Raw genomic sequence first — 17201 nt, 5'->3', positions numbered from 1 at the left:
TCATTCCTTTCTGTTGCTCAGTAGTGTTCCGTTGATATAGGTGTATCACAGTATAACCATTCACCCATTGCAGCAAATGAACATTTGTGTACAGGGGATTTTGTGTGTATAAATATGAGTGTTTGTTTCTTTGGGATAAATCCCCAGAAGTATAATTGCTGGGTTGTATGGTAGTTGCATGATTAGTTATTTAAGAAACTGCTCGCCCCTCAAAAAAATGGTGAGGGAAAAAAAAGCTGCCAAACTGCCATTGTGAAGTCAATTCAGATACCATCTGGAAGACCATATCTGATCAATTTAAGAAGTATTCTGGAATTTTTAATATGTACTTTTTATTAGACTTTCTTCAAATGATGTATACACTGAAGGTGAATTCCTTAATGCCTTATTCCTTAAAATATAAACCTCAGTGTTGAATCAACAAAGTGTTTAACCCAAACCTCAGTTTGGATATGCAAAGGGTCCCTAAAGTTTTGGGACATATAAAAACACTTAAAATCATGAAATTTTAGTTCTGATTCTTAGTCCAAAGGAAAAATTAGATGAAAAACCTTTATTACAAGCAAGAATGAAGTAAAAAACGTCATTATATTCAGTCTGAATTAATTAAAATAATCTTGCATTGAAGAACCACTATTAAGATAGAGTTAGTAGAAGTAATTTACATACTGATGGTTTTCTTCGTTTAAGTACTCAATCAGGTAGAAACTTAACAATAACAATATAAATTTGTAGTTAAATTCTTTTCTAACTTTCTTCTTAATTATATGCAGTTGTCTTACCCAAATATAACCTGGGTAAACGCATAGATTTTGAAATGTGAGAAACTTACAGTGCCATTAGGATTGTGGTGTATTTTGCTGTTGAGAAATCAGTTTTGGAATATTTATTAAAATGATGCCCTGTAAAGAACCTACATAGTATTGATAAATTTATTTTAATAACATTAAATTAAATTAATATTCCCAACCTATAAGACCTTATTTTGTAACATTCTATAGATTATTTGTATATCACAAGAATAGTTATGTCTGGAGGCATTGGAAGCTATAATATTGAAATGAAATCTTTAGATCAAGTGATACAGCTTGAAGGTGTATTACACACAAGACTGTATTTGAATTTTCCCTTATTTTGGTAGATACCTTGAGAGAACATGTCAGCTTATAACATCCTAACCAAAGTTCTGGCTATGAAATAAGAATTGGTAAAATCATACCTGGATTTAGATGTTTAATGCCAAAAATGTTCTTCTGTAGGACCGAGGTGATGAATTCACATACACTGGGAGTGGTGGTAAAAATCTTGCTGGTAATAAAAGAATTGGTGCACCGTCGGCTGATCAAACGTTAACAAACATGAACAGGTACTCTTTATTGTTGGAGTTTATAAAAACTGTTTAGAATTTGGGCTTTGTATTAACAGTTGGACTATAGGACTATAATTTATAACTTACACTGTAGAGAAGAATCCTAAAGTGTAAGTTAATATAGCTAAAATAAGAATCTTATTACCTGATTAATATAAATTAATTATAAATAAGTATTATATAAATACTTACAAGCTTTCTAACTTATTTTAGTATTATTCTTTTTTAAATGACATAATTCCCAGTCTTAATACGTGTGCTTTGCACTTGGAAACATGTTGAAAACTTTGAAGAAAAGAAACCCATATAATTTAAGTGAAATTAAGGGCAAGGTGGCTTGCCTACTATCACATAGGTCAGAGTTTTGTTCTATTAAACACAAATTTATCTTTTAAAGTGACAGACTTCTTATTAGAAGAGACTAATGTGAAATAGGATTATGTTTAGGAGCCACATTTTTGTGCATGCAACATCAGATAACTTAATCAGAACTACACGAGGTGCTTTTAGAATTTATAATGTCTTTTAAGTGTTTAAAAAAAAAGAATCATTATGAAAGAGCCACCTTGTGCCAGCTTTATCCTATAGAAGAATTTATGATGGTCCAGCTTCCATGGGAATAGAAAGTTTAACTTCAAATGTTTTATTTTGTAAATGCATGCTAGCACCAGAAATAGATTAAGTGACCCAAACCATCAGATAGCAGTGACCATGTTGTAACTTGTCATAGTGAAAATTTTGCAATGATAAAGTTGAAATTTTTTGTATTTTATTATTAAGAATATTTTGTGGGATATTAAATGAAAGTGAGTTTCGCTTTCCTGAGTCTAAATCACTCAGTTTTAAGTAGTGTGCCCTTAATTTCTGATTACTGTGTAAAGAATATACTTTGTGGTTTCAAGACTTTTGTTGTATACCAAGTTATATAGAATCTGTTTTTATGTCTTCCTTCTATATTATTTCTGACAGTAGGATTATTATATTGAACCAGCAGAGGAGACAGGTCAGATTTGCTGGTGAAAACATTGTTGAGGTAGAAGTCTAGTACCTATGCAGTCTTTCTCTAATGAGGAAGCAATTCTTTAGGAGGAATGATCTTAAAAAGAATTAGAAATATTTTGATGTGTATTGTCAGTGTATCTTGAATTTGCAAAAGGGCTTTTTTTAATAATAAGATTATTTGACTTGAATGAAACTTCCTTTGTAACTACCTGCGCTTGTAATGTACATGAAAATTTCTTTTCAAGCTTGGAAGAATCTAATAAGTATACCGTGTTTATCTTATGTTACAATCTCAGAAAATAATTGATAGTAAAAATGTCTATATTAATAAGGAAGATAGTGAAAATGAAATAGTAACTCAGAACAATTCAAGATTAACTTATCACAGAGATGCTAACATTTCTTCAGTTAATTTATACACTAAGCTGTGCGTATGCCTTGTGATTGTAAAGACCTCTTAGGCAAAGATACCTATGTGTCTTACTATAAACATGAAAAGTGAAGTAAAAGACCCTTAGCTTTAACCCATAGTATATTCTTTCCTGGAGGGTATATGGTCTAATTCCTTTTTGCTTCTCTACTGAGAGGTAGTTTGATACCTGCTCCTTGCTTTTAAGAAGTTTGGTCCTATATCTTCTCAGCTCTTCCTCTTTATGAAACTGAAAAGGGCAGCAGGTAACCTGACCATCCTCTATCGGGACAATTGGGGCAACTGATTGAGCTGTGAACAGAGTAATGGAAAAGCCTTTTGTTTTGCCTAGTTTCATCCTCTTGAACTCTTTACACAGACATGAACAGACTACACACTTACATGAAACTGGAAGTGAGTTAATAATGCCAGTTAGTGGTGGCATTCATTATGACGGAAGGTACCTGTGGCACCAAAGCATTCTACTCATTAACGGGAAGATAGTACATATCTCTATGTCAGTTCTTTTAGGGGATGAAGTATGTGTATCTCAGTAGATAATTCCATAAATAATACCAATGCTGGAATTGATGGCTACAGTTTCTTCTACCTGACAGAGTTTTAATGCATTTCCCATTTGAGATTGTAACCAAAAAAAAGATAACTTGATGAGCTTTAATGACACCTAAAAATTTTTTTTTAGCTAAACACTTAAGTTCATTTACTTTAACTATGATAGAGATTATAATAGATTAGTCATTTAGTCTTAAATTTTTTTTTTTTTTGAGCCTGCATAAAAAGAACTACACCTTGGAAAAAAGTATTTTGTTCATATCTGATTTTACCAGATTTCAGGGGAGGGTGTCTGTATATATTTTCTTAACCTTAAGTGTTCTCAGTGGATTCTTTACACTTAAGTTAGAATACACGTGTCTTACAGAAGGAATCCTCAACCTCACGGATCTCATGCCTGATGATCTGAAGGTGGAGCTGATGTGATAATAATAGAAATAAAGTGTGCAATAAATGGAATGTGCTTGAATCATCCTGAAACTATCCTCCCCAGACCCCATTCCATGGGAAAATTGTGTCCCATGAAATGGGTCTCCAGTGCCAAATAGGTTGGCTACCACTATCTTAGAGGAAAAATACTAACTTTAAATAGTTCTAGTTTGTCTTTTGAAGGGCAGGACTGTGTTTCCCCAAGGAAGGTCTTCTAACATCTAATAACCTTACTGATTAGTTACTACTAGATGAGTACATACTAAGGAAGGTTCAGCTAAATCAAATGCCGCTTCCAGCTCAGTGTTCCTCCTTGTTCATGTGTCATCAGTAAAATGTAGTGATCTTGAGCAGCCAATAATCTTTATTGTCATGATTGAGCACAGGTATTTGAATGCTTCAGTTTTATTTAAACTTATCTTTCTACTGGAAATCTTTAAAGGATATCTTCATATTAAATTTGTTCTTTATTATCTTCTAAACTTTAAGGAATCTCTGTCTGGAATATGGAAAGTAGACCAAGAAAGGTCATTTGTACCTTGCAGACAAATTTATTTTTCTAGATTTCTTTCTACATTAGTCCAACAGTTTACCTTATTCCCTTATCAAAAATAATGATTACAGCAGTCAACTTGCTTTAGTTTTCCAACTTTCTCCCTCCCCTCAACAACGTTATTTAAAGAAAATTCCATGTATTTCTAGTTGTTTTCTATTATACGTGGCACAGATGTTATTACTTTCAGAAGAACCCTACAGGCTATCTGAGAACCAATCCCCTGGCTTGGGGGTGACATCAGAAAACTGATTTGTCTTCTCTGCTGGTGGGGGAAAGCATAATCCTATTATCTGGAATAATATGGAAAGAATCATAGAATCTTAACCATCAGGTAAGGCATAATTCACCTTTTAAGTTAGCTAATGATGTGATTATATACTTGAAGAAAGATTACTTGGTATAAAGACTTTGTTTTATTTTTTAGGGCATTGGCCCTAAACTGTGATGCTCCATTGGATGATAAAATTGGAGCAGAGTCTCGGAATTGGAGAGCTGGTAAGCCAGTCAGAGTGATACGCAGTTTTAAAGGGAGGAAGATCAGCAAATATGCTCCTGAAGAAGGCAACAGATATGATGGCATTTATAAGGTGCTCTATCTGGCATGACATCTTGCTAGTCATTCTTCCTGGGCTTTCAAGACAGGGTTGCCACAGGGAACTGCTCTACTGTGGGTGGGCTAAAGGAAACAATAGACCTTCTTAGTTGGTCTTTCTCCTTTTTCTAGAAATAAAACATGCACAAAACGAGCTCTTAATTTTGATACTTGTCTTTTAAGACTTACCTGAAGTCCCTAAAGGCAGAGTTATATTTGGGGTTAAGCTTTTTATAAGTGATACACTCTTATGATAAAACTATTCAAATAACTTGACCATTGTAAATATTGGATTCTTATATCTTCCAGAATGATTCTAACTGTAATAGATTTTTCAAAGTAGAGCACATTATAATTTTAAAATAGGGTGCATTCTTTGTTTTAAAAATGAAGGCATCTACTGCCACCATTTTAATCTACTATGTAAAATTATATTGATGAGCATAATCTTGCTACAACTTGAAATTTATAGCAGTCTGTCCTTATGGGAATTATCATAATTAGGAAATAAAGTCAAAACAATATTTTACTGCATACTTTTTACTTAATATTCCAGCAAAGCCAGTATCTTTCAAAGTTGCATTTAGTTCTGCCAAGTTTACTTAAAACACTAACATGACATTATGAATAAGTCTAAACTGTACATCTCAAACTAGCTGAAATATTATGATTTAGGTGGTGAAATACTGGCCAGAGATTTCATCAAGCCATGGGTTCTTGGTTTGGCGCTATCTTTTAAGGAGAGATGATGTTGAGCCTGCTCCGTGGACCTCAGAAGGAATAGAACGGTCAAGGAGACTATGTCTACGTTTACAGGTTAGATTACGTTTGTCTAGGCTACATGTATGTTCATTAAAATGTATGCCTGTGTACTATCTGTGTGCCTTAACACTGGATATAGCCCACAGCAGTTGGTCAGTGGACTGTAAGGGGTGAGGAATGAGATCACACAAGTATAGGAAAGGAAAAGAAGTAAAAAAGCAGCCTCCTAGGTGTCAAACTGCCCTAAGACCAAGAATTGTGCTTGGGGAAAACTGGGCTTGACAATGAAAAGTAAAATACATTTGACCCTTGAACACCACAGGCTTGACCTACCTGGGTCCACTTACACATGGATTTTTTTCAGTAGCAAATATTGTAGTACATTTCTGCTGTTGGTTAAATCCTCAGATGCAGAGGGCCAGCCGTAAGGTACACAGGAATTTTTGACTTCTGTACAATTGGCCCAACCCTAACTTCCTGCATTGTTTAAGGGTCAACTGTATTTCCAATTCACTCTGGACTTTAAGCATGAGGGAAAGGGATACCTGAAATTGAGGTATAGGAGGCCTTGAGAAGGGAAGTTTTATCCTAGAGGGCACAGGGGGTATGTCTCTGGTAGGGGAAGGGGGGAGGTGGCTTATAAGAGTGGTCTGCTTTCTACCCTTCTCACTTTTCCTCACCCCTTTTCTCTCTTCCCCCTCCAAGCTGCTTCCTTGTCCTGTCGCCACCTTTAGTGCTTTGCCTTTTTTTTTCTCTTTGCCCATGCTCAGCTGTTAACCCATGTAAGACTTTGTTAGTTTTGTGTGCATAATGGATGGTATGGCTACATTCCCCCTCCACTGCCTATATACCCTAGACTCTGTCCCTGACACTGACTTCAGAGCATGGTTTGAGTTTATCCTCCATCATTGCCCATCACTGTGCTTCTCGTAAAGACTACCAGCTTTGTCATTTCCCCTGGCTCTGCCCACACTGCATGTGTAGGGGCTGAACTATGGGCAAGTGTCTGACCACCCAGGCAGGTGAGTGTGTCTCTTCTAGTGCAAGTCTGTTTTTTTGTTGTGTTTTTTTCTTTTTAAACTCATGGAATTGTTTAAATGAGGTCTGTCAGCTGCTAAAATAACTGGCAAAATCATTCCTTTTATAACTAAATATTTTTAAAACCTATTGTTAAATCCATATTCAGAAGATTTTTTTTTTTCAGGTCTACTGTTCAGCAGAGCAGTATTCTAGATAGGTTAACTGTGAAACAGTTGAACAGAAAGAAGCATGTAAGCCAATCAGCTATGATAAGTTCATATCACTGAGATTTGTAACATTTTGAGCTTTAAATATGAGTGTTATCACAAAGCATATCCAAAAAAGTGTATAGCCAATAAAACACAAGGGTAATTGGGTAGAATTTATTCCTTAAAGTCTTACCTTTTAGTTGATAAAGAGTTCGGTAATGTAGTGGCTTTAGGTCTTCTGAAAGCTCTCCTGCCTCACCCTATCTGCCTGTTAATTTTAGGAGACAGAAACTTACCTTTCTATCTAATTCTACATTTTTCCTCAAACTTTTTAAGCCCCCTAGTCACAACTTGTAAACTGTTCTTTTCTCTTTTCAGTCTGAAACTAAAATCATGACGTTATAAAATGGAATATCTTAACAGTCAAAACTATATAGTCTTACACTGAATTGGGGGATTTTTAATAATCTTTTGTCCTTTGAATTCTGTTTCTTTCGATGTCTGTGTCGTTTATATAAATCCTTTTAACTTAGGGAAAGTATAGATCCCTCCCCATTTTCCTTTAACCTCTCTTCTCTATGAAGGTTAAATCTACATTGCACTTTTTCCCCTCATCAGTATCCAGTAGGTTACCCTTCTGATAAGGAAGGGAAGAAGACTAAAGGACAGTCAAAGAAGGCCAGAGGAACCTCAAAAAGGCCATCTGCAGATGGTAGGTAATGATCTAAGGACTTAAATACAAATAACTTAGTTTTTTATAAAGGGAAATACTAAGAGTAAGTTGAAAAACTCATAAGAAATGAAAAGAAAAAGGGTTTGTGTGTGTGTGTGTGTGCATGGTGGGGGTGGAGTGGGGTGGGATATTTGTGTATTTAAAAAATGTCAGAGCCTAAACTGCAAAGTATCCTAAACTATGGGAAAGTTAGATGCTGCTTTATATTTGTTATCTTCATGCTAAGCATAATCGGTGCCAATTAACTCTTCTGCTTAGAACCACTTGTAGTCTGCTGATATATTTTTAAATAAATCTAGATGATTGTCCAAGTGCCTCCAAAGTCCTCAAACCATCAGATTCAGCAGAAGCAGTTGAGGCTTTCCAACTAACACCTCAGCAGCAGCATCTAATCAGAGAAGATCATCAAAACCAGAAGCTATGGGATGAAGTTCTTGCATCTCTTGTGGAAGGACCAGTATGTAAAGATTTTTTAAAAGAGTTTCTAATATTAACAAATGATGAAAAATAATTTCCCTATGAATTATCATTTTCACAAGGCAGTTAAAACTTGATCCTTTTATCCAGGCTTCTCACTCAGTGCTCCTTTCAGAAATGCGGCAACACTCAAATGCTTTTAAGTTGATTTTAGGCCTCTTAGATGTTGGTTTTTTTACCATTTTGTGCTTAAACTGTGTGAGGTACTGTTCATAGGTAGAACTTTCAGTTGTGGAACACATTCAATTTAATCTAAAACTCATTAGGAAAGTTTTTTTCAAAGTTACATAATAGAATAAGTCTTAAGCAGTTCAGCACAATTTTCAGTGCTCATATGTTCAGCCTAGGAGTAAGGTAAAAACCAGCATTTAAGTATTTCCTATGTTTTTGATTTTTTTGTTTTCTTTGATAATCATAACATTTTTAAGTGAAAAGGAATTTCAAGTTTAACTGATGTTTGGGTTTTGTGTTAAGCTGTGTTTTGCAATGAATTTTTATTATCAAATCCCAGAAGGTAAAGGTTCCAAATGTAAATTGTCTCTTCATTCTTGGCTCACTGCTTTTGTCTGTCAGTTTGCTTATAAATTTGATTCTTCAACTTTCTTAGTTATTAGCCCTTTGTCAGGTGTAGTACATTACTCTTCTGTTTCCTTTCCTTCAAAGTATGTGATGTGCGGGTGTTGTGGGTGAACTCTAGTAACCTCTCTTGAAATTGCATTTGATCACGTTTTAGCAGTTTCTTCCTGCCTATGGTTTCTTCATTTTCTGAGGGCATTGGCCAAAACTTCTGTGTGTTTGAAATGGGGTTAATGCATATCTTATATGTGCCTTTTATGTGGATTTAGAGGAAACTCTCATATTTTTTGTGTTGCTTTTAGTCATTATTATGGAAAAATCTTCCTGATAACTATTTTTAGACTAAGGAATAAATCAGTTCAGTTCAGTGTCGTCGCTCAGTCGTGTCCGACTTTTTGCGACCCCGTGAACTACAGCACTCTAGGCTTCCCTGTCCATCACTAACCCCCAGAACCTACCCAAACTCATGTCCATTGAGTCGGTGATGCCATCAACCATCTCATCCTCTGTCACCCCCTTCTCTTCCTGCCCTCAATCTTTCCCAGCATCAGGTTCTTTTCAAATGGGTCCGCTCTTCACATCAGATGGCCAAGGTATTGGAATTTCAGCTTCAACATCAGTCCTTCCAGTGAACACCAGGACAGATCTCCTTTAGGATGGACTGGTTGGATCTCCTTGCAGTCCAAGGGACTCTCAACAGTCTTCTCCAGCACCACAGTTCAAAAGCATCAATTCTTCAATTTCTTTACAGTCCAACTCTCACATCCATACATTACCACTGGAAAAACCATAGCCTTGACTAGACGGACCTTTGTTGGCAAAGTAATGTCTCTGCTTTTTAGTATGCTGTCTAGGTTGGTCTTAACTTTTCTTCCAAGGAATAAGCATCTTTTAATTTCATGGCTGCAATCACCATCTGCAGTGATTTTGGAGCTCCCCCAAAAATAAAGTCAGCCACTGTTTCCACTGTTTCCCCATCTATTTGCCCTGAAGTGATGGGACCGGATGTTATGATCTTAGTTTTCTGAATGTTGAGTTTTAACCAACTTTTTCACTCTCCTCTTTCACTTTCATCAAGAGACTCTTTAGTTCTTCTTCACTTTCTGCCATAAGGGTGGTGTCATCTGCATATCTGAGGTTATTGATATTTCTCCCGGCAATCTTGGTTCCAGCTTGTGCTTCCTCCAACCCAGCATTTCTCATGATGTACTCTGCATATAAGTTAAATAAGCAGGGTGACAATATACAGCCTTGACGTACTCCTTTTCCTATTTGGAACCAGTCTGTTGTTCCATGCCCAGTTCTAACTGTTGCTTCCTGACCTGCATATATATTTAGGTTTCTCAAGAGGCAGGTCAGGTTGTCTGGTATTCCCATCTCTTTCAGAATTTTCCATAATTTATTGTGACCCACACAGTCAAATGCTTTGGCATAGTCAATAAAGCAGAAATGGATGTCTTTTTGGAACTCTCTTGCTTTATCGACGATCCAGTGGATGTTGGCAATTTGATCTCTGGTTCCTCTGCCTTTTCTAAAACCAGCTTGAACATCTGGAAGTTCACGGTTTGGAATGAATGGGGTTTATGAAATACCCTTAGGATTGATATTGGAGAGTTTTTTTCTTTGTTTTGTCTACAAATGTAATATTTTGCATTGTCCTTGGGTAGAATGAGACTTACATGTTTGGAGGACAGAGAAGAGTGAGTTAGCTCTGTGAGAAGTGTTAACTTGCTTTTTAGCATAGAGAGTCTTGACTCTGGTACATAAGAGTCATTTTCACTTAGAGCAAGTAAGAAACCGCAAGCAGTTGTTGATTATGGTCTAATTTTCTGGTTGGAGAGGATACAGCTGGGTTAGTGGTAACTCAGGTGAGTCCCAGCTGTGAATGGGCAGAAGACAAAGTAGCAGATACAGGTGAAGGATAATGACATCTGGGTGCACACGAAAGTTCTGTTTTGCACATTTGTTTGTCTGGGTGGAACATATGTATTAGGCCTCAGTCTGAGCTTTTGATATATCCTGTTTATCAATTTAAAAAAATAATCAAAGTTGTCAAATCCTGCAAGACTTCATAGATACGTGCAAATCAAGTATACTTTTCAGTCTCTTCTTTCAGTGTAACTTTTATGAGTCACCACTTGACAGTTCTCAAACAAGCAATAAAAACCCTGCCCTCTGGTGGCAGGACCTTACATACCTAGGTCAGGTGACTGTAACCTTGCTGCTAGTGGTTACCCTGGGTAGGCTTCATGCCCATTCTTTTCAGATAAACCAAGAACAACAAATCAGATTTTAGCCAGATGTGACTTTTAAATAAGTGCATATATTACATATGTATGTTTATATCCAGACACCTTCCCAAGACCTTACCAGATCTGACATCTCTACCAACCTCTGCATTCCCTTCTTGCCACGCTTTCCCTCCAAGCTGCTTCAGCCTCAGTGGCATTTGTGCTATTTAAACACAGAAAACCTGTTCCTGGACCATCACACACACACCATCTCTCTGACTGGCATTCTTCTCTCTGTTTCTTCATGAAGCTCATTCCTTCATCTCCTGTAAGTCTCTACAAAGTACTACACGCCCCAAAAAGGGCTTCCCTAGCTATCTTTTCTAAAATACATCCTCCTTACTCTGTTGCTTTAATTTGCATTGTTTCCTCAGTTATGACTATCTGAAATTGAAGTCTTAAAAATCTGCTCTCCTAAAGGAATATAAAGTTCTATGAGAACAGAGACTTGGCCTTTTCATTACTCTTTGTAGATGAGTACCTAGCACAAAAAATAACTGAGTGGAGGATTATCTTGGTGACTATTCAGAAAACTACTTTTCCTTCTAGGTTAAACAGCTTGGGTAAAATAGAACCCAGTAATGGCTTTTGAAGATTATAGAGCACTCATTTGATCATGTTTGCTTCAGAAAGCTTGACCTTCTATCATTTAGTCCCAGTTTGAGTAAATGTTAGCATTAGGAAAATAGGGGATTTTTGGATTTGGGCAAAATATCACAGAAAATTATCCTAGGAATATAAATACATTGATTCTTTGGGGTTTTCTGTGCTAGAGTATTACCGCCAAGTAGTTTCATCTTTTTCAGCATAAAAAATAAGTATTGAAGGTTTATAAGAGAGAAGGGTGAATAGATATTTTAGAATATATATAGATATATTAGAATACCATGGAGCTTTTTGAAAAATATGAGGTTGTCTTTGCAAAGTCATATCTTGACTTTGCAACCTTTGCAACTGAATCCTAAGATTTAAAACTAATATGTTTATCTTATGGATGAGATTTCTGCAGTTTCCTATTACACATTTGCTTGTAGTTACAACCACTACTTGATTTTTTTTTCCTTGATAGAAAGCATATATACTAAACGCGGTTGACACTTTTCCCCCCAATTATTTGGAATTCTATTAATATATTATGAAATGCTAACCTTTTTTTCTTCCGCTTGGTTACCATTTTAGAATTTTCTGAAAAAATTGGAACAATCTTTTATGTGTGTGTGCTGCCAGGAGCTAGTTTACCAGCCTGTGACAACAGATTGCCTCCACAATGTCTGTAAAGTAAGTAGAATTCTTTCTCATTTTCCCATATTAGGCGAGGAGGCACACTAACCTCCAAACCTGTTTTTAGCTCATGAAAAAGCAGTTTTTTTCATGAAGCAGAATAGATAAGGAACCTTGCTGGATAGGAAGGATTTAATTTCATCTTGGTGGTGAATGCATATTTTAATTTTACAGCAGTTCAAATCTATATAGTCTCCATATTCTATCACATTTGAAATTATTGAAGATGAGTTGAAATGGAAAAGAAAGTAAGGTGTTGCTGGTGTCTTCTATTACAACTTATGTATGTCTCATATATTATAGTGCAAACTGAAATAATTCTATGTACTTAACAGAATCTAGAACAAATTCTGTCTGGCAGCATGCTCAGAGGAATTGTGTATTGTCTTATCAGTGTGGTATAAAAGGAATTTGAATTTCAGTCAAACCAAGGTTGGAATCTTGTTCAACTGCTTGGTGGTTATATGTCCTGACCTAACTTCTGAGGTTTAGTTTCTTTTGTAAAATGGAAACAGACTTTCCACATAAGTGTTTGTATCTGACCTTGAGTCAGTTAAATAGTATCTTTTTGGAAAACACATTATATAAAATAGATAATGTAGTTTTAAGGAGGGAATTCCGGAGTTTTTTTTTTTTTTCTTTAGTGCCCCATCAGGAAAAATAAGGATTAAAATCCAACCTAGGTGAGGCTAGTGGGAACCATGCAGAATTCTAACACTCATTTCACTGAATGAGGAAATTTATATAAAAATTGTCATTTGCCTGAAGTCTCACAGCATGTGTTAGAGGTGGGACTGAAGCCTTGTCTGTAAGTTCATTTTCATACTGCAGGTTCAGGCCTTGACAGTTGTTCATCTTTTATGTTTCTCTTGTTTCCAAACAGTAAGTTTCTAGTTCTAGTCAAAAGCCTAAATTGTTGAGTATTTTCTATATGCTTTACCCTCAGATGAAATCAGATGTGTTTACTTTTCATTTTGTTTTTGGTTTTGCCTTAGGATTGCTTGCAGCGCTCCTTTAAGGCTCAGGTGTTCTCCTGTCCTGCTTGCCGGCATGATCTTGGCCAGAATTACATCATGATTCCCAATGCTGTTCTGCAGACTCTACTTGACCTTTTCTTCCCTGGCTACAGCAAAGGACGATGATCTATCCACTACTGTGTTGCTCACCGTGGCTTTTTGGACAATAAGGAATCTAAAATGGTTGGGGGTGGTTGGGAGGGGTGGAAGCAATGGTGGACCATATCTCACGTTCTGAAGCAGCTAATCCTCTTTCCTACATAGCCATCATCTTGTGTGTGTAGTAAGAGGCCCATTTCTCAACTGTCTTTTAAATATCAAAAGGTAGTTCTTGTCAGTTAACAACTAGTTTTAATGAGTAAGAAGACAAAGCCTCAGCTCTAGTTGATATCCAAGTTATGATTTATTTTGCAACTACCTCAGGACAGAAAAGATTTATGGGGATTTTTTAAATCATTGAGAAATTAGTTAAATGAAATTTTAGCTACACACTGCCTCCCAAATATTAGTTGTGCCTGGTTCATGTAATTTGATTTTAGAAAAGGAAGTGACACTTGAGATTGTTGGAATGAACGCAGCTTCTGTAGTGTGCATAATACATTTTTAATGTCTTCTTCCATTACAGTGTGTGTTTTGCAAGAACAGGTTCATTTTTTAGCCCATTTTGTGAGCTCCATTGTGCTTTTTTCTGGTGTTTTATGCAAGTTGACTACTAATGAAAACAATATGAATGCATTGTTGCTGCATTAGTGTAATGTGGTGTGGTTTTGCACTTAAAAGAGGTATTCAGATGATCTAGTTGTAAATTTCATGAAAAACCTCTTCTGTACTAGTCAAACTGCTTTTAGTGAGTCTCACCAATGGTTTTACATCTGCAGAGCATTGAGGACTGGGCTGAGTTTTTGAGAGGATTGAAATTGCTTCATATTGTGATCCTAAATTTTATATTCACTATATTCCCTAAAGTATACCTTAATAAATATTTTATGATCAGAAAAAAATAGCTCATCTTGCTTCACTTTTTTACATTTGTCTGGCTTATATTTGTAGGTATCTTTAAGAATCAGTCACTTCCAGAGTATTTCAGTGTGTGTTTTTACTGAAACAGACATTATGCACAATTTTTCACTCTTGATTTTTGGTATTGAGAACTAGTATGAAATCTTAAGTACTAAAGGACAGATTTCACCTTGAATTTGATCTTTTTTTTCCCCCAATTATTTTTATTAATTGGAGGCTAATTACTTTACAATATTGTAGTGGTTTTTGCCGTACATTGACATGAATCAGCCATGGATTTACATGTGTTCCTCATCCTGAACCCCCCTCCCACCTCCTTCCCCGTCCCATCCCTCTGGGTCATGATCTTTTTTTTTTTTTTAAACTAAATGGGGGGAAATTTTCAAATTAAGAACCTAGTGACTATTTTATCTATAACAATTCAGTCTTATGTTCAGTTTTAGCATAATTAGTGCTACTTGTTTCACAGATATGAGGATATTCTAAAACACTTCTAGTTTCTGAAACTAAATTTTCACAAAAGTTTTAATGTTATTAAATCAGTTTTCCTACCCTTGAATACAGACTCATAAATATACCTGGTATTTATTGAATATTTGCTTTGCATTTGTTCCTTTTCATGTATACTCACTTAATCCTATTGACAGTCCTGATAGGCAGAACTTCTTATCCCCTTCTTACGGATGAATATCAAAGGCACAGAAAGGTTAAGAAACTGGCCAGAGTTCATTGGGACAGGGGAGTGACAGAGCTGTGCTATACACAGGCCATCTGAGTCTAAACCTGGCGATCTACTTTTGGGCTACATAGGCTCACGCTTGAATATAAGCCAAACTGGTTTCAGAACTTTTCCTGCCTTCAGTTAAGCTCAAACATGGTGATTGGAGCTACTGTCAATGAGGGCTAGTTTCAAACATTGGAGTCATTTTTATTTTGAATAAATTAGGTTGAAAATGAATCATTAAATTGCATCATCCGGTGTTGGTCATATTGATGCATGAAGAGTGGGGAATACCTTCCAGTTTCAACTACTTTATCTGGTTTTACTACTTTTATTAGGAAAATAAAGGATTCCCACATTTATGGTATCTATTTATTTAACTTTGCTATAGAATGATAGACTGTGAATAAAAAAATGATTACAGTTTAACATGTTCAGAAGTGTCAAGAATGTCTCAAAGCTAAACAATTTTAGGTTGCTCAGGCTTTTTTTGAAGATTTCAAGTTTTTTTAACATAAAGTATAGGAAGTTTAAAAAATTTAATGGTAATTATATCCTCAAATCTAGTAAATATTTGTTCAGATTTCTCTTGTCTCAAATATCATGCATGGATATTTAGGTTTGTTTGAATCAGGACCCAAATAGACTTTAAATTGTTACTAATTGCTATCTTAGTGTCTTTAATTTGTGTTTATCTCCTGAATCTTTTTTTTTTTCTTTGCCTTTTACAGTTTGCATTTTGAAATGTCAAAAGCCTTTCAAACAGAATAGATTTTGCCAGTAGTAACCATGTGGTACAGTTAACCTATTTCTCTTTATTTTCTCTAAGTTAGTAGTTAGAATTCAAGAGTGACCAGATTTAGACTTAAAAGTGTGGCTGGGTAGGCAGCAAGACTTCTTCATAAGTGTTATAGTTGTCGATCAGGAAGGTGGAATATAATATTTGGTTGTCTCTTAGGCATAAGTTTGAATAATGAGATTTTTAGTGGATTCCATTACATTTAGTAAGTTATAGCGACTGCTAACCCACTTTCTTAAGGGCAAGAGTTTAGGAATTTTCTTTTTTCTAATTAGAGTAGGCAGAGCCTCTAGTTTTAGAACTTACTTCAGTGACCAGAATGACTGTGGTGACCACCAGCTATACTTTCCACCAGCTGTTTCCGGCTCAACTGCATATGTTAGGATTATATATCCCAGCCTCCTTGTGGTTGGCTAGGACTATGTGACCAGTTAGTTATGACATAAGTGCTGTGTCCCTTCTGGGCAGACCATTTAATTGCCCTCCAGAGCTTTTTCTCCCTTCCATGGAGGTAAGTAGCATCCAGATAAATGTTTTGTATCAACGTGGGGTCCCCAGCCAACTTGTGATATACATGCAACACAAGTGTGAAGTACAGTTTAAGAGCCTAAGGTTTTTGAGTTTCTAACACATGACCCAGCCTTTGCTGACTAATAGCATTCTTAAACTCCTCAGGCAGCCAGAAGATAGGAGATTGAATTTAACTGATCTTTTTAATATATTTGAACTACAACTTCTACTGTTTTTAAACTAAATTCCTAAATATCCAAATTAGTTGATAAAGCTATTGATAAATTGGTTGGTAGTGTGGCAGGCAACCTCTAAGATGGTCCCCAGTGATCTCTACCTCCTGGGCTTCATGCCCTTTGTAATCTCCCCTCTGTGAGTGTGGGCTGGAATGCTTTCATCTTGTTCATGTAAGGTAATGAACAAAGGGATGTTACTTCCAAAGATAGGTACTGTGGCTTCCTCTTGGGTACCCTCTCTTGCTGATTCTGGGAGAAGCCAGCTGGCATGTTTTAAACTACCTTACAGAGAGGCTTATGTGGCAAGAAACGGATGTCTCCAACCAACAGCCAGCAAGGAGGTGAGCGTGGAAATGGCTTCTCCTCCACTCAAGGCTTGAGCCTCTATGACTCAAGAATATGCTTGATAAATATGCTGTTTTTCACATTGTTCATCCCCTATTGGTAATTATTTTTCTCTACCCTCTTTCAAGATTTATCTCTGTCTTTTAAATTTTCAGAAATTCAATTATGATCTGACTGAGCTTGGGTTTCTTTAGGTTTATCTTGTTTGAGGTTCTTTCAGCTTCTTGAATCTAGATTTTATCTTCTGTCAGATCTGGAAACTTTCCAACCATTAT

General features: G+C 36.1%; 1 protein-coding gene across 1 annotated transcript in view; it reads left to right on the top strand.

The window, feature by feature from the left end:
• The window catches only part of UHRF2 (ubiquitin like with PHD and ring finger domains 2), a 71305-nt gene extending 57009 nt beyond the window's left edge, over positions 1-14296 (top strand). The window contains exons 10-16 of the mRNA XM_065907762.1: positions 1260-1366; positions 4763-4925; positions 5606-5746; positions 7540-7633; positions 7954-8111; positions 12178-12276; positions 13275-14296. Of these exons, the coding sequence (XP_065763834.1) occupies positions 1260-1366; positions 4763-4925; positions 5606-5746; positions 7540-7633; positions 7954-8111; positions 12178-12276; positions 13275-13421 (909 nt within the window). The 3' untranslated portion in view covers positions 13422-14296. The remainder of the gene's footprint in view (positions 1-1259; positions 1367-4762; positions 4926-5605; positions 5747-7539; positions 7634-7953; positions 8112-12177; positions 12277-13274) is intronic.
• The last annotated feature ends 2905 nt before the right edge of the window (positions 14297-17201 follow it).

Source organism: Muntiacus reevesi, chromosome 17 (assembly GCF_963930625.1).
Source record: "Muntiacus reevesi chromosome 17, mMunRee1.1, whole genome shotgun sequence".
Lineage (NCBI taxonomy): Eukaryota > Metazoa > Chordata > Mammalia > Artiodactyla > Cervidae > Muntiacus > Muntiacus reevesi.
The sequence above is the reverse complement of the archived record's forward strand: the minus strand, read 5'-3'. Positions and strand labels throughout refer to the sequence as shown.